The sequence below is a fragment of the Anguilla anguilla genome, chromosome 18 (genome assembly GCF_013347855.1).
Source record: "Anguilla anguilla isolate fAngAng1 chromosome 18, fAngAng1.pri, whole genome shotgun sequence".
In the NCBI taxonomy this organism is placed as follows: Eukaryota; Metazoa; Chordata; class Actinopteri; order Anguilliformes; family Anguillidae; genus Anguilla; species Anguilla anguilla.
The window spans coordinates 3,092,176-3,119,833 of record NC_049218.1 but is presented as its reverse complement, the minus strand read 5'-3'; the positions used below and the strand labels follow the sequence as shown (position 1 = coordinate 3,119,833).

The 27,658-nt window shown below is 45.1% G+C and overlaps 2 protein-coding genes across 5 annotated transcripts in view; both read right to left on the bottom strand.

Annotated features, from left to right (window-relative positions):
- The window catches only part of arhgap22 (Rho GTPase activating protein 22), a 32,201-nt gene extending 17,084 nt beyond the window's left edge, over nucleotides 1-15,117 (bottom strand). The window contains exons 1-4 of one of the 4 annotated variants that reach the window (XM_035399951.1): nucleotides 14,952-15,117; nucleotides 14,502-14,616; nucleotides 6,277-6,482; nucleotides 4,113-4,200 (exon numbers count right to left, since the gene is read on the bottom strand). In XM_035399951.1, coding sequence (XP_035255842.1) covers nucleotides 4,113-4,200; nucleotides 6,277-6,482; nucleotides 14,502-14,583 — 376 coding nt within the window. In that variant the 5' untranslated portion in view covers nucleotides 14,584-14,616; nucleotides 14,952-15,117. Of the gene's footprint in view, nucleotides 1-4,112; nucleotides 4,201-6,276; nucleotides 6,483-11,060; nucleotides 11,525-14,501; nucleotides 14,617-14,951 lie in introns of those variants that run through there. The other 3 variants (XM_035399954.1, XM_035399952.1, XM_035399953.1) reach the window with 3 other exon arrangements.
- Nucleotides 15,118-17,373: 2,256 nt separating this feature from the next.
- On the bottom strand, nucleotides 17,374-27,548 carry si:ch211-223a10.1 (palmitoyltransferase ZDHHC13). The gene is made up of 10 exons (XM_035399957.1): nucleotides 27,212-27,548; nucleotides 25,137-25,272; nucleotides 24,398-24,508; nucleotides 23,617-23,749; nucleotides 23,128-23,306; nucleotides 21,878-21,951; nucleotides 21,255-21,417; nucleotides 20,899-20,981; nucleotides 20,555-20,742; nucleotides 17,374-19,121 (listed from the first exon to the last, which is right to left on the bottom strand). Exons 1-10 carry the CDS (start codon nucleotides 27,330-27,332, stop codon nucleotides 18,648-18,650), a joined length of 1,662 nt encoding a protein of 553 aa, XP_035255848.1. The 5' UTR covers nucleotides 27,333-27,548; the 3' UTR covers nucleotides 17,374-18,647.
- Nucleotides 27,549-27,658: the final 110 nt, after the last annotated feature.

Sequence of the window (27,658 nt, the reverse complement as noted above, 5' to 3'; positions counted from 1 at the left end):
CACCAGGTTCATCAATCCAAGTGGCTGGGAGTTGGTTTGCGGTCTTATTATTGTCTGAAGAACTGAGATGGAAAAAATCGAATAGCAACTCTCTGTTCAGGGACTGAATCGATTTGGCCTGCCTTTCTTTTAGCACTCAGTTTGCCAACCAGAGCCTTGAGGAAGCCTGGAGATTTAATCAATGATAAAAAAGAAACCAGAATTCATAAATCCAGAAATAAAATGACCCATTTAACAATATTCAATAAACTAGCCTTTTTAACCATCAAATTTTTTAAAATATATTTTGCTATTTTTTATTTCTCATAAATTAATATGGTAAAACAGCTCAATGCTGCTGGGAATTAGCCAGCTTTACTGAGCCTCTCTGAGTTTCTGAGTAACATATTGAGTGAGAAAAGATGTTGGGAACCCAAAATTGCACTGAAAAAAGTCACGGCATGAACCCTCACACCTGCTGGTCAGAGTGCAGAAACGGGCGGGTTCTCTCTGATGTGTGAGCCCCCCGCACCCGCAGCCTCACAGCTGAATGGGCCTTGCACTCGCGTGTCATATTTGCCTGTTATATATTTAAGAATTCACACCTAAGCTGGAAAATAAGTCCACAGGAAGAGTTCCCTAGCAAAGCAAATCGTGCACCACCTCCAGTGCAGACTTCCTCCTTAAAGCAAAGACCCAGAGAATATGTTTGTTTGGTCACACACGTTCAGATATGCTTTCTCATGATTAGTTTCTGTTAAGGTTTCTGTTTTTCATTTGCAGTAAAAACCCTGCCTTGTGGCACAGGCTTTTTCTCTACTGGAATGAAGCATTTATCCATCTTTCATTTTTAATTTAGAGGACAGGGGCACTTGACACAAAATGGCATCCAAGAGGGACGCTTGGCGCAAAGGGCAATAATCACATCTTCCTATTGCAGGAAACTGAATCTGACAGTGCATTAGATGTAGGGTAAACGTCCCTATTAAGCCCACCAAATCCGCTTTTCAGACATTTTTAATGTATACTGCCCCAATTTAAGTGAGAACATTTTAGTTAAAATGAAAGTCTAATCTCTCATTTGAAGTGTCAATAATTCATTTATACCAATTTATAATGTTTTTATTGTTTAATTTGTCAAAATATGTCAAAAGTCTGGCATGGGCTTAATGGGTACCTAACGTACCCTTTAAGCCCATGGGTGTTCCAAATAAGCCCACTTCATGATTTGTTGATAAATAAATAAATATTTTAAAAAATCTTAACAATACAGACTTGTTCTATTGAAATCTGTAATCTCTTAGCTCTCAATAGCTATTTTCATTTTGTCTTCACTCCTATCCTATGGCCTGTGAATGGCATTTGAAATAGGCATGACCAGCCTTTCTTCTGTGTTGTCAACACAGAAAAAGCTAAACTTACAACATGTCTTCTTTGGAATGTAGCCAAAAAACTATTTACGAACAAAATCAAAACTATAGTGGAAATTACTCTTCAATACTTCATCTTTCAATATGTGTTGTCATTTTGTCTGTATCTCTATCCTATGGTGTGCTGTTGGCATTTGAAATTGGCCAAAATTTCTGGTCCAGTCAGCTGGTTGAAAGTGCAGGTGTTTTTATGAAGATTTCTGAAGACCGACTGACTGAACGAAAAACAATTTCAGGTTCAATACTAATGTTCTAAGGATAGTAAATAAGTCAATTTCAGGATTTACAATTAAACAATAACTTTTCAAATGTTAATCACATTTAGGATAGTAGTTTGAAAACATTGTAAAAACACATTTTAAAACCATTCAGTTCATTATGAGGAGACATCAGTCATAACATATTGAAGCTCATGTATCATTAGCCTTTAACTTAAACAAAATAAACAAGAAAGATGTCAACATTTCTGCAATTTCTACTTTCTCCTAGACTAAACGTAGGCCTATGCTCTTAGAGGTGATTGTATCGTTTTAGTAAGGCTATCATTTGCTCCATGCTCCATCTTAGTAGTGTAACATAACATAGGTTATAGGGTGGTCTAAGCTTTATTTTATTTGTTTGTTTCAATCTTTTGCCCACGTTGTGGTTGTCTTTGTCTTACGCTAACAAGTCGTTCATGGCTTTCATCTTGTTTTTGTAGATTTTCAACGACCTCATGATTGCGCAAATAGAATGGTCCAGGTCCCTACAGCCCTGCTTTGCAGAGGATGAACTTGCGCTTCTATCACGCGTGGGCATGAACTGTAGTTATTTTGTGTTTTAGTCATCTTAAACTAAAACTCATCTGAAAAGTAAAGATTAAAAAATTATTGCTAATGTTAAGATAGAACACAGGCCTATCCAGAATGAATTGACCTATGCAATATCACTGATATTTAAATGTGGGTATTAATTATCTGAATTATGGAGCTGATTCATCAGGTGAGGTCAAAATTAGGGAGGAAAATGGTTCAACGGTCAAAAGGGAGAAAATCCCCATTGAAACACAGTAAAGTGGGCTTAATGGGAACAGGTGGGCTTAAAGGGAACATCAGTGAATTTATGATTAAAAGACAGAATATTTTATTCTAATCACATGACATTAAAAAACAACTATATGAAATAAATCTATATATGGTGCACTAACATAATATGAAAAGTATAAATTGATCATGTAGAGAAGTAATTAGCTATACTCATTTACATCCACCTCAGTCAGTGTGATTTTTTTGCTAGAGTCCCCTTTAAGCCCACCAGGTAAAAATGTTGATTAAAAAATAAATAAAGATAAACATACACATTTATTGTCTATTTAACAGTATAATAATATAAACTGCATACAAAAATATAAACTATACATGCTTATCATGCTTTATGTCATTGCAATGAATCATACTATGTAGCTACTGTATTGATGCAGCATGTGGTCTGTTTGCTAGCGAACTAAAACTCATATTTAGATTTCAAAAGACACAATATTTCTAATTCAGGTAATATTCTAACATATGTCTCATTCAAAACACTAATCACTTAAATTTTGATAACAAGTGAGTACTTTCCAAAAACAGGAGTAGAAATATACAAAAAATGTTATTTTCTGAGGGTACCAAAATCACCTAAGTTTTTTTGCAACTTCTTCTGGGATCAGCAGGCACATGCCACACATGTGCTTCGATAACTCAATATCGATAAATGTGATTGACTTACAATAAAAAGTGTCATTTACATAACAAGCAGCTTCATTTGAAAAAACATCACACAGCAAAAAATTATGATATAGTTTTTTTTGATTTGACTCAGAAGTTGCAAGTGGGCTTATATGGTACGTGGGCTTAATAGGGACGTTTAAGAGGTTCAAAATCTCCTCCAATTTTCAGTAAAAAAAAGTCAATTTTAATGGGCCATCATCTTCCATCACTTGCCATGCCCAGGACTGCAAACCCTAAACCCTAAACTTTAAACTTTTTCACCCATTATCCTCCAAGCTCAGAAACGGCATCTCAGAATTCCTCCTCCTACAGCCCCCTACCAAACGGAAGCGGATGATGTCCCCTCTGTAAACATGCCCTGCTGCCCCTGACGGGCTCTAATGGACTCAGAGCAGCCTTCGGGCATCCGGCCAGCAGCCAGACCTCACTCCCTGTCCTCCTGACGGCGCTCCAATTCAGATTCCACATGGAGCCCGTAGAGCAGCATTACAGATTACAGATATAACACAGACCCTTAGAGAAGAGCAGGGAATGGAGAACCACTAAGTCTCAGATACAGATTCCACACAGACCCTTAGAGAAAACCAGGGTATGGAGAACCACTGAGTCAGGGATCCAGATTCAGCACAGACCCTTACAGAAGACCAGGCTATGCAGAACCACTGAGTCATGGATCCAGATTCAGGATGAGCCCTTTTAGAAGACCAGGCTATGGAGAACCACTGAGCCTCTGATCTGGCTTCCACACAGACCCTTAGAGAAGACCAGGCCATGCAGAACCACTGAGTCATGGAGTCAGATTCAACATGAGCCCTTTTAGAAGACCAGGCTATGGAGAACCACTGAGTCTCTCACCACATAAAGATGGCCCAATACCATCCATGAAGAGGGGCGTACCGCATTCTAAAAGGACTACAATACGTGACCAGGTTCTGTTTTTGACGTTCCTCCTCACCTGGGACGATTTCGAACAGGTGACGCCCGGGGTCGTCCGGATTGGCTGCCAGCTCGTTCACCTGACTGCCATGGAGAGGGATGCAGCCCTGGGTTCCAGAGGAGAGAGAGAGTGAAGAAAAAAGGAAAAGAGAAGGCGGAAAAAACAGGAACGAATTAGTTTTTTATTCTGTACGATCATTTTCAAGCCCATTTTTTTTTTTTTTTACCTTGAAGAAACATCTCCTCATCATGTCATGCATAACAAATAAGCTTGGATCAGTTAGATGAATAGCTGAATACAACACCACAAGGCTTTTTATTGCTCTGATATACACAAATACAATAAATGTGTCCGGCACTATGAGCTAAAAGTAATTCACTTTTTATTTGGGTTTATTCTATAAAATGTTTTTTTCCACTGTAACGTGGTCATGATTTCTGTCTAACCACCAGGAGAGTGTTTCTGTCTGTAGACAAACGTCTCTGATCAGTCTATCTCAGGCACAGGACACGCCCCTCTCTGGTTCCTCCTCATGTACTTTGGGGGATTTTTGGTTGTCAAATAACATGCCTCTTCTGAATCATTGTAGGCTTCATTACACATTTCATTTGAAGAACTGTGTATTCAGTTACTTCATCTGTTGGCCTACGCCCTGGCTCAGTGTGGTCTATGTTTCCACATGCGATTTAAAAAAACAAATAAAAACAAATTACGGGGTTAGACACACGTTGCAATATGAGGAACGTAAGAAACAATCTGAGGCAAAGTATTGTAAATTGAAGGCAAATATGACCAATCTTGAAAGAACATTAACATTAATGGGCAGCACTGTCTGGTTTTCCCACTGCTGTGGGCGTGGCCTTTGTTATGACATTGATGCTGTCCATCCCCATGACTGTCACTTACAACACTGCTAAATAGGAGGGCCACGACATCCCCTAATTATTCGTCATGGCAACAGGGTAGTACAGTCACACCAGTCAGGAGCCTAACAGATGAGAGAGCCCCCCCCCCCCCCCCCCCCCCTCCACGTGCTGACCCCCTTGTGAACTCCAGTAAAAACATGCACAGACAGTAATATTTGAAAGAGTGCACAGATAATAATCGTACCTCTGCCTCGTGCTCGACCATTCACGGTGCTTTGCAGGCGATGCACGTGGTCAGACGATAAAGGGCCGCTAGGCACTCTGGGTAAGGAAGGACGTTTTCTGGCTGAGTGATTAATGCTCACAGTTAAGCTACGGGGACAGCCGTTTGGGAATAAAGACAAATCCCGTTGATATGAAGGAACGCCCGCAGGGGAAATGCTACACGCTGGGAATCGCTAAATATCTGCTTGTTCAAAGGCACAGGCTCTGGCGCTACTGAAAATAACGCCAGGGGAATGTTTATGTAGTCGGGTGCAGCGGACATTCATAAATTGTCTGCGTTTCACTGGCAAATAAAATACATTTACTGGGTCTCAGATAAATTGCTCGGAATAAATTTGTGCATTAAATGATAATTATGAGGCAAAGCATTTATAAACTAGGGCCTTAACATTTTCGAATGAATGGCCCTGGGTCCCCTTATATATGATCTCCTCTGCAGCACTGTGTGCTTATTATAAATTCTGTATGCTCAGTATTTTATCTATGGAGCAAGCAGAACTTGCTACCAGTTGACTGGGGGGAGCGGGGAACATAAAGACCGACACTTCCGCACCATTGGCTACTCCCTGACCGGATGGTCTATCGGCGTTTATAAAATGACTAAAAAGAGAGGCTATCAAATACCATCTGTGATCCTCCATCACAGAACCGAGAGAATTAATAAGCTGCGTTCCAGAAAGGCATGATGGCTATTAGCATTTACTAAATTAGCATTTATTAACCTTAAAGAGCAGAAAAAGCTTTTTGGCCGCTGAAATTTCACAATGATTATCTGTAACAATTTTACAACTCCTGGGGGCATCTTCACAGATATTTAATACTTAAACAATAAAAATTTCATCATATATCCAAAAATGTGCAAGGGTAGAAAATGAATGAATGAATGAATGAATGAATGAATGAATGAATAACATGTTTGGCAGGAATTGTCTAGTTAACTGAAGAAAGGGGAGAGACTCAGTTAAAGGGGAACTCCACTGAACCATGCTAATTTGACGTGAGGCTGGCCTTCAGATAGCGTCCCTGGTTACCTGTGGCTTGGTCTCCTCCTCGTCCTTGTAGAAGTAGAGCTGGTCGGGGCGCAGCACGAACCAGCGCAGCTGCCAGTTCTTCATGATGGACCTCTGCTTCTTCAGCCAGCCGGCCTTCAGCGCCCTCTGCTGGACGGTAGTGAACGCACACCTGCTGGAGGTAGCGCTGCGAGACATCTCCCCCATCACCATGCTCTTAGACCTGGCTAAAAAAACACACACACACACACACCATGCTGTTAGACCTGGCTGAATGCACACACACACACATACACACACACCCCATCACCATACACTTAGACCTGGCTAAAAACACACACACACATACACACACCCCAACACCATGTGCTTAGACCTGGCTAAAACACACACACACACACACCAGCACCATGCTCTTACACCTTGCTAAAAACACACACGCACACCAGCACCTCACTGTAAGAGTCATTACCAGCAAAATTTTCAGAGCTAACACTCACATCAGCAGCTTCAGATGAACCTAACAAAGCTCATTTTGCCAGGGATTATTTACCAAAATCAATGTCGGACAATATTTCTGTTGGGTCTCTGTGACACTGACCACGGAACGATCCTTATATGGCTTCAGGGGAGAAAATCAATAGAATTTCCCCCCTTTATGTTGCGTCTGTTTTTGATGATGGCAGGGAAAATTGCTTCTAGGAGAGGGCTGGACTCTGTCTATCTGCGCGTCCTTTATTGCAAAGTCACGATCGCAGTTTCTTCTGCCTCGGTAAGTAGGGCTCATAATGGGCCTTTCTCGTCCGCAGGAGCAGTTTGGTTTGTTATCTCGGTTGTCTCCACATACGGTGCAGAGCCTCCCAAATCCTATTAAGTCACCGGGCAGGCTAATGGAACCTTCATTAGAGACGGTGCATACCCCCGTAGCCTGGGGTGGGGTGGGGAGGCAGGACCAGCTCGGGAAAACCACTCTGCTGCTTGGACGCGAGTCTCCGCGGGGATATTAAACGACGCTCCCTGCTTATTAGTCATAAAATACAGCCCTCGTAACGTCAGGCAGATCAATCGTGGCGGCCGGGCGGCGAGGGTCCCTGGGTCTGTGGGACCAGCGGCAGTCCGTTAATTCAGTTAAGGCTTCGCACGCGCTCTACTCCGAGACCGCGAAACGCGGGCGGCTCACGGACTGCAGCGACCGAAGATCGGATCGAGTTGCCTAATGCATGTTTAATCAAGACACGTTTTTTTTCGTTTTGGAGAAAAGCATGTCTCCTGTCATTTTCTTCTGTGCCATCATTTCCAGTAGGCTATTTTACCATTTTGCTTGTAAGGGTAATTGGGGACAAGCGGGGAACAGCATAAAATATTAATGTGGCCCCTACCACCTTTAGTACAAGTGACCGCGTGGGGGGGAAATAAGATGCGGTTCTTGTCGATGCCGATCTGATTTGCTGCAGGATTACGGCGAACGTTGAGACCTAAAGGTAATGTTCAATGCTGTGACATTGAGGTGAAACATTTAAGGGGAGTGTTGAATGTTTCAGGTGCACATCACAAGTGTGTATCTCTGTTTGAATCCTGTTTTTCCAAGGAGAAGGCGGTCCGAGTTCTAACAAATGAAATGTCCAGGTGATTGTCTCTTGATTCAAATAAGCCGGGACCTAATTTTTCTACATACAATCAGAATTAGAATCGTTTTTTTTCATACAAACACCCGTTCCCTGAAAAGATCTTTGGTTCTGAAACAGAATTAAGCACCAGCTTTGAAAACGTAGTTTCTGTATGTGTGTCTGTTGCCACAGTAGCTAGAAAACAGCCAATAAACGGAGAGCAAAACAAGGTAATGAGCAGTCATTTGAGGACTGAGCTCTTGGATTTAAATTTTTTTTTAACAATATAACCTGTTGTGGGTTCGAGTTAAGAATGAGAGATGCTGCTGTTACACATTTGATTTTCATTTACATTCTTTAATTTTGTAAAAACGCAAATCTATCAATCAGCAAGCAACTGATGCATGTTTATTTATGAATTCCTTTAATTTTCGGGTTCATCTATTGGCTGTCTTTAACTTCAGTGCCACAGAAATATTAGTTAAATGTACATCCTGCCTGGCAACAGTGTGGTAAAGCTCTGACAAGGTTAAGACCTTGAACAATCAGATGGAGGAAATTAATTTTTCAACGTCCTCTGAATCATATCCATCTCAATTTAAATATATTCATTTGTTTGTATACCATTAGCAGAATTCGCTCAGAATGCCAGACAGCAAGTAATAGAAGTGCAGTAGTTGATGTCTTTTGCTGTGATTAATGATTTGTTTAAAGATCTCGTTTGTACTACAGTTCCCAGCATTAGATTTGCTTATGTGTTTCAACATTTAATGCTACAAGGAAATATTCATGTGTGCAGGTGTTTGTGTGTGTGTGTGTGTGTGTGTGTGTGTGTGTGTGAACTTGTGTGTGTTTTTGTGCTTGTGCATGCGTGCGCGCATGTGTGTGTTTGTTTGTATGTGTATGTGCATTTGCATAGCCTGCATTAAGGTGCCATATCAACAGAGAGCTCCACAGAGCTCTCCATAAAGATGGAGAGTTAAAGCTTTGCTTTTCCTCAAAAAATGTTTTATTGACTATGAATTTGTAATTTGTAATATATTTTATGGTCCGTAAGCCATGCTTTGTGTTTATATCCGTCTGTGACGTCAGACACTGAGGTTACCGCCTCAGACAACACTCCCGAGCCAATAGCACGCCCATCTTTTTATCACAAATGAAATGTGCAGCCGTGTGTATAAAGGGGAACAGAAATGTAACAGACCAATGAATTTGGTAACTAATGAGTGAAATGCGTATTTAAGTGTGATATAGCTTTTGATTTTCTGTCGAATAGCAATCATATAGAATGTGAAAGGCCGCATGCACGCGCATGGCAGGAGGTCTAATCCCATTTCCTTCTGATTCTGTTCAGTGGTTCACGCTTCCTGTTCTTATGGCTGTTTTAGGCAGGTGAGGGGTCAGGCTGTGAGGGCCATCATGACTGCGAGGTGAAGTCAGAAACACAGAGCCCCTGTGTGGTGCTGTGCACAGTACGCTAATGTTTTAACGGCTTCAACAGCAACAACAACAAAACCTACAGATGTTTATATTAACCGCTTTCCTCAGTCTTACGAACCACACAGTCACGCGATCGGCAGTCAAATTCGTTTTTAAATGTCATTCGTTGACTTTCTACGGTACACTTTTAATGAAGCCATTTTAGTTTCAGGATTGCCAGAGTTTATTGTAAGTCATACAAGTCTGTATGTTTACCCTGTATAACACCAAACAACATGATTTGGCTCCATGTTTGGAGTCATGGGTGTGACTGAGCAGTGGGGATATGGTAAACGTGAGCACAGAAGACGAACTGACTAAATGAAATTATTTGCAAGCATCGTTCAGGATGCTAAGACGGTAACTCAAAGAAACATATGTGTAGTAATGGACGCTGAGTCGTAGGCGGTCTGCCTCAGTGCAGATCCGGTTTTATTTTCTGTCAGAAGGTGAATAAAACCACAAGAGCACTAAAGGTTTCTTTCACGACCGGGCAGAGGCATTTGTACCCGAAACCAGCCAATCACAGCCCTCCGTGTCGCCTCAGATAGTTCCCTGAACATTATGACATGTGCTTGCCAATAGTTCACTTAATATTTGTGTTGAATGTTCATTGATTTGTTGACTAATTGATTCCATTTCCATGGTTGTACTACCAGCCTAGACAATGCAAAGCTTGTGGCTTTTAGTGTGTGGCATTACAAATGGTTTTTAGGACCATGTCCTCAGTTTATCATTGCAACTAAGATTTTATGGCAAATAATTATATGACGATGTGATACCAGAAACCTGCAAAAGGTAGAGAACACACAGACATGGAATTATTGCTTAAATGCTAAATACTTAAGATTTCCATTCACAAGTTCATTGATCAACTTTGATTCAACATAAAACTAGACATTGACAATACTGTTACATCTGAACAGCAAAACAGTGAGCAAAGAGAGTCAATACCAATCAATAGCTGCTAGTCATAACCATCCACACGTATGCATATACCTGTATTTTATCCACAACTTAATCTGCTGGCTAATGATTGCCTTATTTTATTAGTATCATATTTGCATATACTACAGCATTCTCCAGCGCAAGGCTTCTGTCTGTCCTGAGCAGAGCTGCTACGCTACAGGGATTTTGATCCAAAGTAAAACTCGTACAGCACGTTCTAGCAGAATGATTACACTGGCTTCATAATTAATTCAAGATATGCCAGGGAGCAAAATCAACTGAATTAATGCCAAGTTATTAAATGCAGTGACTGCCATTGTTTCTTCCTGGTAAATAGCGCGCAACCGTTGGCAGTCGGTGAACACGATGTTCGAGAAAGAGATGATCACTGTGAGAGGCAGTCTCGCGCTGGTCTAGGAAGCGCTACCCTGCTTGCGTTCGCTCTGACTCGTTCAGAAGCGCTCGCGCCGGCTGCCAGATCTGAACTTCAGAGAGAAGCGCTAGCGCAGGTTGCTAGATCTGAGCTCCAGAGAGAAGTGATAGCGCTAGTTGCCCTGACCTCCGGAGCGAAGTGCTAGCGCTGGTTGCTGCTCTGAGCTCCAGAGAGAAGCGCTAGTGCTGGTTGCTAGGTTTCGGCTCCGGAGAGAACCGCTCGCGCTGGCCCGATAGCTCTACGCTCCGGAGAGAAGCGCTAGCGCTGGTTACTACTCTGAGCTCCGGACAGAAGTGCTAGCTCTGGAAAGAAGGCAGGGCAGAAGGGCTAGCTCTCACCTCTCCGGGTCTGTCTGACTTTGGGACTCAGCATCGCTGTCATCGCCGGGTTGCTCTCTCACCAGCCACCGGCATGCCTGCGTCTCCCCGCCGCCTGCACCCTGTTGCGCATCCTCTTGTCCGACCTGGCTGTCCTCTCTCTGTCACTTTCCCTTTTTTTGTCTCTTCTGTTCCCTCTCCTTTCTTCTCTCCTCTTTCTGTCTCTCTTTCTCTCCTCTCCCTCTCTCTGTCTCTTACTGTCTGTCTCCCTCCTCTCCTCCACCTTTCCCTGGCACGCCAAGATGACCTGGCTCTCCTCTCCTCCTCCCTGTGTTCCACAAACCTCGTGCGCCAGGCACTATCATCACAGAGAGAGGGAGGGAGAGGGAGAGAGAGAGAGAGAGAGAGCGCTTGCCCTGCTGCACCCTGCTGCATTATTCAGTCTCTCACAGCAGAATTAATTCCACTCAGAGCTGCCCATTAAGGGCCTGGATGATTACTGTCCATAATTCACTGGAGCAGAAACGGAGAGAGACCTCAGCAGACTTCCTCTCCTTTCCTTTAGCAGTGTGTGTGTGTGTGTGTGTGCGTGTAACACACCACATGCAGTACAGTACCACAGTAACACACCACATACAGCACCACACTAACACACCACACACAACACGCTAGCACACCATGCGCAGTACCACATACAGTACCACACTAACAACTAAAACACCACACACAGCACCACACTACCACCCAGAGCCAGCAGCTTTTCGCCTCTTCTAAACACCACAGACCTACAGAATAGCATCCAAATCTGCCCCCCCCCCCCCAGTTATACCAGAGTAGCGTAAACATGACCCACTACGCACACGTTAGCGTTCCCGCGCATGGCTTTGGCCTGCGATCGTTAAACCCAAAGGACGAACCCGCCAGCTCGACACCGCGCGGAACAGCGTGTTCTCGCAGACGTCCCTGTCCCGCTACGGAGAGGGCCGCTTTGTGTCCCCGTGGCGACAGACTAATTAATCAGGAGATGCTAACGCAGACCCTGTTTTTTAACAGGAGGCTCAGTCTCCCCTTAATTTCATTACGACATGGAAGAAAGCCACGGACGTTAGAGGCGACGCAATACGGTGATGGGATCTCTAAGCAACTGTACGCTAACAGTGTGCCAGGCTGCACCAATCAGCATATTTTACACACTGCTGCATCAGTAGTCTGACCACACCCCACCTACTTTTCTCATGTGTCTGTCACAGCGCATTTCCACTGTATACGGTCAAGGGATAGTGCTAGCTTGGAAACAGCTGACCACATCTGGGCTGCATTGTGGTAGCACAGAACAGAATAAGTACAAGGCCTGTGGTGCTGGGTGCTCATTAAGGCCAGTTAAAATGGTTTAGTCGTCGTTAAAGCCTTTTAAATCAATCAATCAATCATTGCATTTATATAGCGCTTTTCCGAACTTCCGAACGCTCAAAGTGCTTTACAGTGATGAAGGGGAACTCACCTCACCCACCACCAATGTGTAGCACCCACCTGGCTGATGCGCAGCAGCCATTTTGCACCAGAAAGCTCACCGCACATTACCCTTTGGAAAGGGTTTGACCACATTGAACGCCTTCGGCACTTCAGGGCTCAATGCTGACCTTTTTTCTAAGAAGCACACATGCTCTTTGAGTTGAAAAATTTAGGAGCACACTAATTAGTAGATGCATCCCAATTGCATCCTAAATCAACTGTGGAACAGTTACACAGGAAGTACTGTTTCTTCCTTTCCTTTTTTTATTTTAATAAGTAAAAAAAAAAGAAATGGTGACTCATTTGTCTGTATTTTAACATTGACATTCTATACACAATGTCTTTCACTGTTACCTGCCCAGGGACAACAGATTAAACTTAGCCTGATAGCTCAGTCTGGGACTGCCAAGTGGCTTGCCCACTCACCCAATCAATCAAATAAATAAATAAATAAATGAAATAAAATGAATATTTTTACATTAATTTTCAGGAGTAAATGCTCCTATAACAGGAGCCCTGCACTGGTGTTTCAGTACCTTTTACCTCATAATTCACTTTTCTGAGCTTGATTCTGAGGTCATGAATATTATTAAGTTTTACGATTGGCATAATCACAGCTTGTGACACACAATGGTCACTTTTCTGCTTTGAGGAACAGGATTCAGAAAAGGCCATTCAGACATGTGTGTCATTTCCTGTAGATTTGTGGTTGACAATGGTCATCATAGATGGAGGTCACTTCCTTCATCAATGCCATAGTGATATGAAAATGATAATGTCATTAAAATAAATATAGTGCATGAAGTTTCAAATTAAATCCTGACTATAAAAAATTATTATGGTGGTCAAGGGCACTGTCTAACATGTCAATCCAAAATCTTCCATAGATGGAGTTCTGTGACTATGAAGGCCATAGCAAACCATTCACATCATTTTCATACAGGTGATCGCTCAGAATAACTTTGTATTGACTTGCCGTGACCCCTCCATCTAAGGGGACAAGTGGACCCAAACCATGCCAAGAAAATGCCCCCCACAGCATATCAGAGCCACCGGACCCCCTCACTGTAGGGGACAAGCATTCAGACCGATGCCATTCTCTTGGTGTACGCCACACATGCACTCACCCACTTGTCGAGAATATGGTGAAGGATGACTTATCTGACCGTATCACTTTTTTTCCACATCTCTGTGGACCAGTGCCTATGGTTTTTGCACCATTCAACTCTCAAATTAGCATTTTCTTTGTTATGAGCAGTTTATGCACAGCAACCCTGCTATAATATCCCTCTCTATGTAGTTGTTGATAGACTATTCTTGCTGACACCGTCTGATCACGTCCAGCACTGACGTTCTCAGTCACCCGAGGAAGAGTTGCTCTTTTGTTTTTTCCTTACATATCGGACTAATGCACAACCAGTATGGAAGTATCTGCATTCATTATGTTTCTCTACTCCTTTATTCAGGTTTTTCCTTTATTTATTTTTATATTTTTACAAGTTTAACAGCCAGCCCACAACTAGCTAGCTATCTCGACCACTTGTTCACTTGTATGACTTTGGGCGTCTCAGCCTCTCTGCTAGCCAAAGTTTACGATATAACAGAAAAGCCTTAAGAACGCAGCGATGTTCATGTAAGATTGGCAGTGTACCACGGCTGGCAAGCAGCATAATGACCCTGTAAACTTTAATGTGTTCAGGAAACAACACCCCTGGCACCACTCCAGACTGCGGAGTGCATCGCTGCCTGAGGAACAAGGCTGGCTTTGGCTGGATGCGCAGTGGCCCCCTGCTGGCCACACTAAGTACTGCTCATCCCCTGCTGAGCGGCATTCCCCAGCCGTTGTGATAAAGTTAAACATACAGTGCGTGTAGATGGCGGGGAACAGTTTTGATGGACGATACAGTCCTTAGGAGCGGTGAGGCGGTGCTGGCGTTGGTCGGTCATTACCTGAAGCTCTCTGCGCTGTTTTAGCCGGCAGGTTTTTTGATTGGTTTAGGTTTTGATGGGTTTGTGCCGAGCTCTCGGTCATCCTGTGTCCACCCTGGTTTTGCTGGCAGTGCCGCTGGGTACGGAGAACAGCGCATGTTAGATGTCAGAAGCGAAGCCCAAAATAAAAAAGAAACAAGTTCTTGAGAAATCAGATTTGAGCAAACCACACCAGTAAAAGGCTACAGGTGGTAAAAATATGGAAACACCAACTTTAAAAACCGCCAAGACACACGTTGCTTTGCAGAACAGTCGTTGTTCTATCAGAGTAGCGTTTCTATAAAAAAAAAAGGGACTACACTAGGCTATGTTAACGTCATCTCATGATATGAAATAAGAAATCTCTTGAGGTTCCCAGTTTCCAGTCAGCCCCACCGAGTAGAAATCAGTGTCAGGATCTTTCAGGGTTACCTGGATGGCTCTTCGGTGTCAGCACTCCTGTCCCTATCCCGACAGCTCGACGCCGCGATCGGCGAGCAGGAGCACAGAACGGTTGAAAGGCGCAAATCTGACTTCCTGAGTGGCAGGCGTGAGTACAGCTGCGGGCGCCCAGGCGACCGATCGCCCCGGAGACTCAAGACGCTCAATGCAGAAGTGAAAACTGCAGCGCTGGCTCTGAAGACAACAAACATGATTTAAAAAGTTATTATTAGTTCGCGTGCACGCCTTTAGCCAAGCAAGCGAGAGGAAGCGAACACATTTATGCGGACATGGTGTCACTTTGAATTCAGTTCAGATTTCTCAGGCGTTGTTCCTTGGCCAATGTACCCAGCAAAGCCAAGAGGGAGGAATGTGGTCAATGAGTGCTAGGTTTGGTAAATGGACTGCATTTTATCCAAAGCGCTTTTGATTGATGCCGCTCATTCACCCATTCACACACACACACACTCACACACCAGCGGTGAAAGGGTGCCATGCCAAGGTACCAATCAGCTTGCTGGGAGCAATTAGGGGTTAAGTGTCTTGCGCAGGGGCACCTCGACACGCCCAGGGCGGGGGATCGAACCGGCAACCCTCCGACTGCCAGACAACCGCTCTTACCTCCTGAGCTATGCCGCCCCCAGGTTTGCCAGCATATAGACTGCGGATTCAGTAATGATGAGGCACTGTCTTGGAAATTGACAGGGATTGTATCTGGTTTTAGGGTGACGCTGTAGGTAAAGTTTGGAAAAGTGGCTGAAATATCTAGTCTAGTTAATGCTGTTTGATGACTAAGATCTTTCTGATTGATGAGCAGACGCATTGTTAAATACAGTATCTGGCCATTCATTCAGTCTAGGCCTCAACAGAGATGTCTTTTGTTGATATTCACTGGCTTTCTAGAGACAACACTTTCAGGCGAAGTAGACCGTAACGGTTGTTCCTACAATGAACAAACGAAAAATGAACAAACCTGCTGTTTCAGGATCCAGGGCCATATTACTGACATAGGCTGTGCTGTACATCTTTGTTTAACCTGTTAGAAAACAGATCCCATCCTGGGTTCTGATCTTTATATTCCACACAAAGTGGAAATGGAGGCCAATGCGAGAACGCCATAATGGAAACAAATAGGCCGTGGCTGCAGAAGGCACATCTGCAGGACTCCATTACGGCTCAAAACCCCCTGTGATATGTGGATAAATCTGCCCAGAAGGTCATCCGCGGCTCCGCCAGCTTCCCGCCAATCCAAACACACACATAATCACCGGGACACTCTCCGACTCTCCGGCCTGCAAACTGAAATAAAACGTGTTATGTGCAATTAGGCTGAAATATGTGTCTTTCACTAATGGACGTAGAACGACTGCACACCGGACCCAGGGAAAGACACTATGGCTTCTCGTAAAAGGTGGCTTTCAAAGTCCATAACAGTGATTGACTGCAGGAGAGAAGAGAGCGGCCATCGGGTTCGTATGGAGACAAATCTTGCCGCAAGTCAAAAGGCTACTGAGCTCTTCAGCCACATTGAGCAGGTTCTCTGTGCACCATAACAGACACAGCTACATGGCAGGTAATGCAGAACCGCACTAAAAAAGATCACCTGCATCCCATATAGACACAGAGATGAGATGGGTGTATAATGTATAAGCAGCTTTAACCTTTTAAAGAGCAGGTTTTTTGAATGCCCCCCCCCCCCCCCCATCCCCCAAAGATTTAAGTCAAGTGTTCTAGAACTCCATTGCTTTCCATCACCAGTAGTGACTGTTACATCAGCATTAGAATGTTCCAGTTGAGAACATTCTGATCGCGTAGGCTGTCTGTGATCGTACACTTTAAAGTAAAATTAATTTTTTTTAAATATGCCTTTTGTGGGCACTCACACAAAATGAAAGGAAATTGAATAATTTCCATTAATGCAAGTTAAAGGTCTTTTAGCAATCAGGGCCATAGCGTCTGAACTGTAGCCTGTTAGCATTTTTATTTCACTCCAAACATGAAAATTGTGGATTTATGCTCAGCTCATGAATGGCATTTCGGCTGCATATTTAAAATGAGTCTGGAAGCTATTAATAGCTACTATCTGACCTGCTAGCTTGAAAAAATTGCTGTGAGGATAAGCTTGTACCTCTATTTTCAAATCTTAACTCTCCCCCGAGCTTGAACCATAGTAGTCTGCATTTTTAATCGTTTTATAAACCTGCAAACAGCCTGCACATCTGAAGCGATAAACTAGCTTTATGAAATATGCCCGTTATAACCTTCCAGGTGGTCTGGGATGAATTTAATCAACTATTTTTTGAGAGCGGGGACATACAGGACTGTTCCTGAGGGGTCCGATCTGGTTCTCAGTCGAATCAAACATAACATAGTATCCATAGCAGACAAAAAAAATGCAATGAATGTACCAAAATTCACAGTCTGTATTTCAGTTTTATTCAGTCGACAGCAATTTCACATTAAAAAGTATGGAGCAGTAGGCTGTAATCAAGCGGTGAAGTTCAAGTAAAACCATCCAGACATTCTGCGTCAGATCTGTCTGCAACATCGCTTCTTTAAAAACTAAACTGTAAACTCACTAGTTTATTAAAATACCTATGAAACTGTGTACAAACTTGGATCCGGACAGCATTAAAAGCACAGTGTAATATGACCGTATTTCCAGGGTAGAAAAACATACAGACAAACGTTTGTGTAAAATGGGGGAGCAACCCCGGTCCTGGAGTGCCGGTGCCGTTTCTGGTTTTTGTTCCATCTGAGCTTGATCACCGGAGTCTGACGGACAATTAGGAGTCATTAGTGCGTCCATTAACCCCGATTAATTCAAACCAATCCTGTTTTTTGTAATCACGTTACAGTGGCTCTCCAGGACCGGGGTTGCCTACCCCTGGCGTCGATGAGACGTGCCGATGAGAAAGAGGGTATTTCAGCTTTTGCAGAAGTGAAAATAGAACGTTATACATCGAGGTTCACAGTACAGCCATTTAGGCCTGCAGGAATGGGCAGTGCTGCCCCACCTTCATTAAAACGAATGACTAGAATACGGTGCTTGGCGTAAACCCGCTGTGAGAACTCAAATGTTCTCCATCATCATCATCATCATCGTCATCATTAGGCTTCACATTATTTACACTGTTTCCGTGACAACAATCCCCATCAGTATCATCCAGCGAGTCGCTAATGCATTAGCGTGCATGTGTGCGGCTGACTGAAACGATTTCCAAGATGGCTGAGCCAAGCTACAGTACACACAGGTGCAGCAATTAGATTTTTCCATCTAGGACCCTGTGGTAGGACAGTTCAGTCACTAATCTGAGCCAATCATATCCAGAGGGAGGCTGGAATGAGGTGTGGTTTGTGTCCATTAGGCAATCGCCAATCAGGGAATGGGGAGAGGTTTAACGTGTACTGCAGTAAAATCCTTCATTAAAATTTCAGTCTATTTGGAGGTACGGAAACAACAACCCACTGTTCAGTCTCTCAGTCTGTTCAGCCGGAGAAGTTACAGCAAAGCAAAAAGCACAAATGTGAACTTTTAAGGTCCTTTTTTCAGAGTAAGAGGTGGAGGACAAGGCAGGACGTCCAGCTCCTCAACCTTAGCGACCATGTAAACGAATCGGGGCCTAGAACATTCCAGAATGTTCCGCAACATTCCGGAACATTCCGCGCTCCCGCGCACGCACACCGTCAGACGGCCTGGAACACCCCGCCGTGCGGCGGCCGCGGCCTCTTCCCCTCCAGCAGAAATGACACGGCCGTTCTCCAGCGCCGCCACAGGGGGCGCTGTGAGCGCCCGCCGCGCTTGAAGTAGGTGGTGGTTCCCATGGAGACGGCCTCGAACTGCTCGGCCAGCAGCCAGCACTCCCAGGCGAAGGTGAGCGCGTTCATGGCGGTGAGCACCAGGACCCAGGCCTCCGCGCCCACCACAGCGCCCCACGCTGGCCGGCTCAGCGCGGCTGCGGCGGCATACCTGGCCAGCAGGTAGCAGCCGGCCGCGTACAGGAAGACCAGGTGGGCGGCCGCCATGGACAGGATGAAGAAGAGGAAGAGGCGGTGGTTGCCCCGGCCCACGCACTGGTTGAGGAAGAGGCAGTGGTGATCGTAGTCCAGCATGCACATGTTGCACAGCCTGCAGTGCTTACAGCTGTCCGGCTGGAATATCTATAAAACAGAAGAACAAAAAGAACAGACGGTTTGTGAACAATGAAGGGATGTGATTTTCCCTCATTGATCTGGAAATGCCTGATTACAGACTCTAAATGTCTCGGCAGAGGACCTGGGTATGCCGTAATCACATGCATCGAGCGCACTTCCTCTCTTTGACGTGAGATAGCAGGAGAGAGTTTTCAGCAGTAAAGCCAAATGCTACTGACCCCTGAGCATTCTGGAGCTGAAAATCAGTTTTTCCAGATCAATCGCAAAAAAAAAAACAACAAAAAAAAAACAGGATTGATCACACATCCCTGAGAACGGTGAGGGTGATTTCAGTTACACTGGTGTTATGCCAGAGCCAATGCCAGTCTGGCCGGTGCCCGTGTTGGCACTGCCCGCATTAATGCCCTACAGGTGAGCAAGCTGAGGGGAGAGATGGTGCTCTGAAACCACTGTCATCTGCACTGGAGCGAAAACCTCAACAGAAACGCACGAGGAACGAACACATGATCCTGACTAGCGACATACAACCAGAGAAGGGTTCCAGTGTGATACGTGGAGTTTTTTTACGTTTATTTCAGGATATCTTGTTGCGGGTAACTCGGGAGAAAACCAGCTGTGTTGTACTGGGTACGCTACGCTACGCTAACTTCAGCTCCAGCCCCTGAACTGGCCTCGCGTAGGAAAGGCTAACGGGAGAACTCAATACCTCAAGAAATGGGTGAGGATGAGAAATCGAACGGGCTGAAAGCGACATTTTGAAGTTTCTGTTCAGCTTCCTGTTTTTTGGCAGCTCACAGAGCCTAGCAGCTCTTCCTCTCAGTTACTATGGCATTTGAGCCGCGTTCCTGTTGTGTATTTTCAGAATCACTCCAGAGAAACCTCTGGACCTGAATTTTTCTCATTTCTCATTTCCTGGACAATATGACAATATGTCAGTATTTTTAGCTGCTTGCTAGAATATCTGCTGTTGCAGAAGGAAAAAAGTTATGAAACTGCAGTGGTAAAACAACGTGACATACTGTACATCAGAGCATTACATTACATTACATTACATTACAGGCATTTAGCTCTTATCCAGAGCGACGTACAACAAGTGCAACAGTTCAAGGTGCAAAAGAAACACACTAGAGTGAAGTAAAGATCGTAGTGCCAGAAGTGACCACATAGATCAGGACTCCAACCCTGTAGGATAACCTGTTTAGCAAACAAACAAACAAACAAACAATCCAGAGCAGATGTATCCAGCGTTTTTAGAGTAAATTTACACACATAAATGCACCTCAGTGCTGCTCAGCTTGCCGGGAGCATCGAGCCGACCCATAATGCAAAGCTGTGCTGTGGCAGGTCCACGCGGTTCGCTCGCTGTGCAGAAGTAGCGTGAGTGTCTTCGCGCCAAGGCTGCGCGGTGTCGATGAAGCTCGAGGACGTCCGTGTCTTACCTCACAGTATATGCAAAACCGGCTGCTCTCATTGGCTTCCACTAGGCTCATTATGCTGGAGAACCTGGGGTCAGCATCCTCTGGCTGCAGCTGGCCCGGGTTCTTGGTTAGAACCTTCCGGAACAGCCAGAGCACTGCGGAGAAGTGCACGATGGACACGTGGAGGAGGGTAGGGGCTGGCCAGATATGTACGGCGGGGTCAAGGAACCGCCAAATTCACGGAGTGGGTAAAAAAAAATAAAAAATCACTAATCCAGGTGGGCATGGGTTCGGAGCCCACAGGACAAAGCAAATCCACCCACTAGCACTAGCAGCCAGAATGAGCTTTTTGTGACAAAGGATATTTGGCAGGATCTTGTAGTAAAAACAGACAGATGTGTGGAATATTCCAGCTGTGAGCGTTCCAACGTAAACTGGGTTTGGCAGCCTGGAACACATTTTTTTTTTTTTTTTTTTAAAGCAAAATTATTAAAATGTGCATGTACGTGTAGGAATGTTCTCTAATAAACCAGCAGGATATTGAATATGCCTCACCTATGATCATTACAATAGAGCTGGGCTACCTACAGCTGAGGCCATACACCTAGGCTAAAGACATTAAAACTGCAATTCTTTCTGTGTACCAATCAAAAAGTACCCCCAGGACACAGCGTGCTGCCCCAGTGGTTTTCGGGGACCCACGGGGGTGTGCTGTACTTGCCCCTGATGACTGTTGATCCTGTGGTACTGGGACAGGATGCTCCTGGCCAGCCAGGGGAAGAGCAGGGCGCAGAAGACCCCCCCGTAGCCCCCCAGCCTCGCGGCTATGAGCAGGATGACGGCGCCACTCACGGACGGGAACAGCAGCGTCCAGTAGTACATGCCTGAGAGCGCAGAGAGACTTTCATTACAAGCTTTGACTGATGATACGGCAAAATGGCCAATAAAACACGTGTACACAAATTGCCACAAGTTTATGTGCCTGCATGGACACATTAAGCAATCATTGATAAAGATAGAGGCATCCTTTTTCAAAATGAACTTTGCACACTGTAGCTGTCTGCTGCCCTCTGGTGGTTGGAATGGTCTTTCAGCAGCAAGTGTGCACGGTTGTCAGATTCTATTTAATATTAATTGTTAGACTGCAGGCCTTTATAAATACTGGCAATCATATTTAATAAAAAAGGAGAGTAGACACAAGACATTAAAATATTATATATCTCTGCGGCCAAATACTTTCACTTCAGCTTTTGTGTCTCTGGCATCCAAAACACGGTGCGTAAACAGCTGAGCAGATTTAGCATCATTATAAAAAAAAATAAAACTATAAAAAAGTCAAATTACCATACGACTCTTTGGGTTTCTGGTCCGTTGGCTCATTGATGAACTTTTTGAGGATTTGTGTTAGCTGCTGATGTCTGCAACAGAAATAAAGGGCCCGTTTATTTGGCTGCACAATCACAGCCTTTACTAAGGACAGCGGTAATATGAACTGTGCAAGATACTGATGAAATATCTGCTCCACTCAGCTGGGTGCTGGGTTTTGAGACATCCTCTGAAAGATCATATTGACATTATGTAGTTTTACTTTAAAATATCTGGGGACAGTTTACAGATTATAATCATATACGTCGTTTAACAGGTGAATTAAATTGGCCCTATAACCTGGAACAAATCAGAGGTGTGTAGACAAGGTGATGCCGGTGTCGGTGAGGTGCAGGCCTACTTGTAGGAGGTGCAGCCCTCCTGTAGGTGGTGCAGGCGTCTGTGAGGTGCAGCCCTACCTGTAGGTGGTGAAGGTGTCTGTGAGGTGCAGCCCTACCTGTAGGTGATGCAGGTGTCTGTGAGGTGTACAGCCCTACCTGTAGGTGGTGCAGGTGTCTGTGAGGTGCAGCCCTACCTGTAGGTGGTGCAGGTGTCTGTGAGGTGCAGCCCTACCTGTAGGTGGTGCAGGCGTCTGTGAGGGGCAGCCCTACCTGTAGGTGGTGCAGGTGTCTGTGAGGTGTACAGCCCTACCTGTAGGTGGTGCAGGTGTCTGTGAGGTGCAGCCCTACCTGTAGGTGATGCAGGTGTCTGTGAGGTGTAGCCCTACCTGTAGGTGGTGCCCTACTTGTAGGTGGTGCAGGTGTCTGTGAGGTGCAGCCCTACCTGTAGAAGGTGCAGCCCTACAGCCCTACCTGTAGGTGGTGCAGGTGTCTGTGAGGTGCAGCCCTACCTGTAGGTGGTGCAGGTGTCTGTGAGGTGTAGCCCTACCTGTAGGTGGTGTAGGTGTCTGTGAGGGGCAGCCCTACCTGTTGGTGATGCGGGTGTCTGTGAGGGGCAGCCCTACCTGTTGGTGATGCGGGTGTCTGTGAGGTGCAGCCCTACCTGTAGGTGGTGCAGGTGTCTGTGAGGTGCAGCCCTATAGCCCTACCTGTAGGTGGTGCAGGTGTCTGTGAGGTGCAGCCCTACCTGTAGGTGGTGCAGGTGTCTGTGAGGGGCAGCCCTACCTGTAGGCGGTGCAGGTGTCTGTGAGGGGCAGCCCTACCTGTAGGAGGTGCAGCCCTACAGCCCTACCTGTAGGTGGTGCAGGTGTCTGTGAGGGGCAGCCCTACCTGTAGGTGGTGCCCTGTCTGCAGAGGTCGTAGGGCGTCAGGCCTTGGCGGTTCCTCAGGTGGAGGATACGAAGCCCAGCCTCCCGGAGCAGCAGCCAGCTCACCTCCACCGCCCCCTTCTCCGCGGCCACGTGCAGCGGCGTCGCCCCCTGCTGGTCGGCCGCGTCTGCCGCGCATCGCTGTTTCCATGGAGACCGAGAGCCCGTCAGCCAATCAGGCCCCACTCCTGGATGAAGCCTCAGAGCTCACAGGAAATCCAACTTCGCCCCAAAAAATCTACATTTTATGTTTCGTTCATCTTTCTGTATTCCACACATGGTGTAAATATTTCATATTTCAGAACATGCATTGCACGACTATGTATTTAATGTTAGGTTATGTGTTTTAAAATGGAGCCAGTGCATAAACAGATAAAGCGCATTAATCGTGTATTTTGGTTCGGCCCCGTAAGGTCCGCCCCTGTGTGAGTCGTCCCGGCAACTCGCTCACGTCGTTCCGCAGGAGGTACCGGACCACGTCCGAGTTCCCCGTGGACGCCGCCAGGTGCAGAGGAGTGAGCTGGAACCGGTCGGTGTCGGCGAACCGGAACATTCCCGTCTCATTCAGGTACTGAATGGCTAGCCTGTGGCGCACACGGTAAGGCAGCGGGTAAGCAGCAGCGCACAGATTTAAACGCGGTCACCCGAGGAGCCGCGCACTGCTCAATCCCAACACGTGCTAGGTCAATGTACTCGCTCGGAATACTGAATAATAACACTGAATGCTGACAGATTGTTCAGACTAGAGCAGATGCACATCATATTTATGAATGGTGCAATACTTGATGTCATCTTGAGGTCTTGGGACCATAGGCGGAGCCTACAATGTTTTTTGTGTTTCTTTGGCTTACATTTTTTAAAAACTTTTATTGAATACTTTATAAATACTCTTTTTCTACCGATGTGGAACATCCAATTGCATGTTTATCAGCACTCATTGCCTTGAGCGCTGAAAACTGTTTTGGGAGAACACAGGCAAGCATGTGGTCCCCTCCGGAACCTGTGGCGTCAGCCCCCAGCTCTCCCCACACCACCGATCAGCAGTCAGGCTCACACAGACATGAGTCAGAGGAACACACTTCCTGTGCAGTTCAAGAGTGCAATTTGCAGGCAGAGGATTCACCAGTAGGGGGCGCCTGCTGTGACAGTGAGTGCTGATAAATAGGATTTGGCCTTCCAAATTGGGGAGTAAAAGGGGGAAAACAGAATAAATAAATGAAAGTGATACTTACACATTTCCCCCGGCAACAGAGTGATGCAGGGCGGTCTTGCCCTGGTGATCCACAGTTTGGACGTCTGCTCCGTGCTGCAGCATCTGGTGCATGATGGACACATTGCCGTTTCTGAAAGAGAGAGATGGAAAACACACAGCTCACGCTTAGGCTAGCTCTGTAAAGAGTTCAAAGCAGACAGGCTATCTGACAGACACCCCTGAACAGCTTAAGTTGTTGAAACCAGACGTTTAAGTTCGTTCTGAATAACTTCCTTAAACTTACCTTAATTGCGCTTGTTGGTTTTGTTTCAGTCACCAGGTGTCAACATTTTCTGCAGTTTGAAGCTTGCTTATTTTACTTGTCAGTCGAGCATTTAAACAATTAAAAAATGTACCACTTTCAAAAGGAATCATTCGCTATATTACTAGGAAATTAAAGCCCAAGTTTATCTTACTGATGAAAAGTCCGGACATACATAGCCATTTCAGCCATAATGTGACAAAGAGAGCAAAGTCTTTCACAGACATTAAGGGTCTAATTAAGAACAATTAGCGGCTTGTCGCAGATCAGGGGCTGTAATTATGCTTGGAGTGAAGGGCAGAGTTTGAGACTCCCTGATGTGCAGCACATTAACCACCAGGAATGAACCTGAAACCCACCACGCTGCAGGATGTGGATTAAAGGAATCGGGAAAGACGGAGGTGTAATGTTTGCGAATATTTAAGCGTGTGCAGCGGGTGCAAGATGGCCGTCTGACCTGCAGGCGAAGTGGAATGGCGTTAGGCCCGTGTCGCACGGCGTGTTGGGGTCCGCTCCGTTGCTCAGCAACAGCTCGGTCAGCGCCCGGTTCCCCTGATAGGCTGTGTAGTGGAGGGGCGTGAACCCGCCCCATCCTGCAAGGACACGCAGAAGGTCATGGACGCTTGGATGATTCGTGAGCCAGTCATGTGACCGCGCACACATCACTGAGCGCACACTCGTACACATCCATGATCAAGCCAGCTAAGATTCTACTGCACATCCGTAATCAAGCCAGCTAAGATTGTGAAGATCTGCAAAGCAGGGGCCGCAAACTCTAATCCTGGAGGGCCGCAGTGTCTGCAAGTTTAACTCCAGTCCTGGAGGGCTGCAATGTCTGCAGGTTTAACTCCAGTCCTGGAGGGCTGCAGTATCTGCATGTTTAACTCCAGTCCTGGAGAGCCGCAGTGCCTGCAGGTTTAACTCCAGTCCTGGAGGGCCGCAGTGTCTGCAGGTTTAACTCCAGTCCTGGAGGGCCGCAGTGTCTGCAGATTTAACTCCAGTCCTGGAGGGCCGCAGTGTCTGCAGGTTTAACTCCAGTCCATTAGGGCTTGTCCACTTGTCTGGGACGAACACAATATGTGATTGGACAAGTGAATCATATTTGCCTGTTGTCCCAGTGGGCAAGTAGAACTTCACTGACATTTTGCTATTTAATTTTGATCAGTTCCCATACGGTGCTTAAACTATCAATGACTGAAGGAGTTCCATGTTTCACTAAAGAAAGAGGCAAACTGAAGTTCTGTGCACCATAGTATGCATAAGTAGACATGGTAAACAGTAAAAAGGCAAATAGGCTATCACATGACAACATTATCATGATCACTTTTATTTATTTATATTTTGCTGTCTTAGGAGGTCAGGTGGATCACTTTTCTCCTTTGTTTGTGGGGAGACGAGGCCTGTTTGGTGTGAATTCCCAGACTAAACCAATGACTGAGGTGTTGTTTGTCAGCAGGTCATTCCTATACTATGTCACCCGGTCCCATGACCCTGTGAGTGACGTGACCTTTCACCTTTAGAAAAGGAACAGTAAGCACTGCCCGAGTGCATAACACATGCAACCTCAAAAATATGCCTAAAATACAAATAGCTAAATATTTTCATTTTCATTCATGAAGATCTCAATGGGATCTATCCAACATATCTGTGGGTGATTTTTAGGAGCACACTGCCCACTCCGGATTTTTATATTTTACCCTTAAAGATGGCTTTAAACGGAAGACTGATGAGCCCATGTTAAATAGAGCAGAAGCAACATTTAAAAATAATTAGTAAATAGCATTTTTGAAATTGAACAGAACAAGCCCCCTTGTTATGTTCAATCTGTGACTGTCAAGCAGAAATATGTCACATTTCTAGTTAGGTTTCCACAGAATGACCTCTTCAGCAATACGGAATTTTACTCTGCATTCCTCTGTGACCGTCTCTGTATTTCTAGAATTTTACTTTTTGATTTACAAAATACTGCAATGCATCTATGATACGAATATTTACAATACATTGTATTTTACGTAGCCTAGCCATTAAGCTAACGAAAGATGATCGGTTGTTAAGCAACAGGTAAACTGTTTTGGTTGTGAGGTCCTCTAACAATACAGATAAAATTAAATCGTGTTACTGTACCAAGATCTGCAGGCTATAGATAATGTATTCTAAAAGGAAACTGATTTGTTGCGTGCTGGAATTGTAAATGGCAGTGCGAGCCAACGTTAATGTGTCTTGCATAAGGGCTAACTGGGTCCAGTTAGGTGATGGAAAAACATAAGCTGAAGTGAACCAAACCGTTCCCATTCAACAAGCCGATACTGGATGCTCTTTAGCTTCTGAGGAATAACGTTAGCCTAATGAATAGTTAATGACGTCAGGACCCTGGATACCAGTGCACTACGGAAGCATAGTTAACTAACCTTAGATACAGCAGAGGTAGCTATCTAGAGGTAGATATATATGACAGTTATTGTTTATATCGAACCCAGGTAACTATTCAGCCAAACTCAGCGATGTATCAAAATTCGGAACAATACGACTCACCTTTTTGTCTCAACGTCGAGCGGTCAAGTTGAATGATGTCCGCGCACTGGTCAATGTTTCCTCGTTGAATTGTGTCAAATATGTCACCACCCCCAACGGTTTGTGCAGGGACAGGCAGCATGGTAACTTGCTATAAATAGGAAAAATATGTTTTGCGCCGTAAACAATAATCGTGTTACATACTACGTAGGCTAGTTACGCCCATCTAATATCTATCTAGCAAGCTCGCTGCCGAGCTCCGAGTACATTGAACTGACCAAAGCGACGGCACCCGAGATTTGACGGGGACATCGCAGCACCATTGTATGTTATTTGATTACCATAAACCCCGCCTTGTACTTCCGGTTGGGTGGATCTTATTCTGTGACCAGAGATATCTACCCCGTCAACTTGGCTTGTGGTTAGAACCGGAGACTGTAAAAATAGGTTAGAACGCAAAATTACATA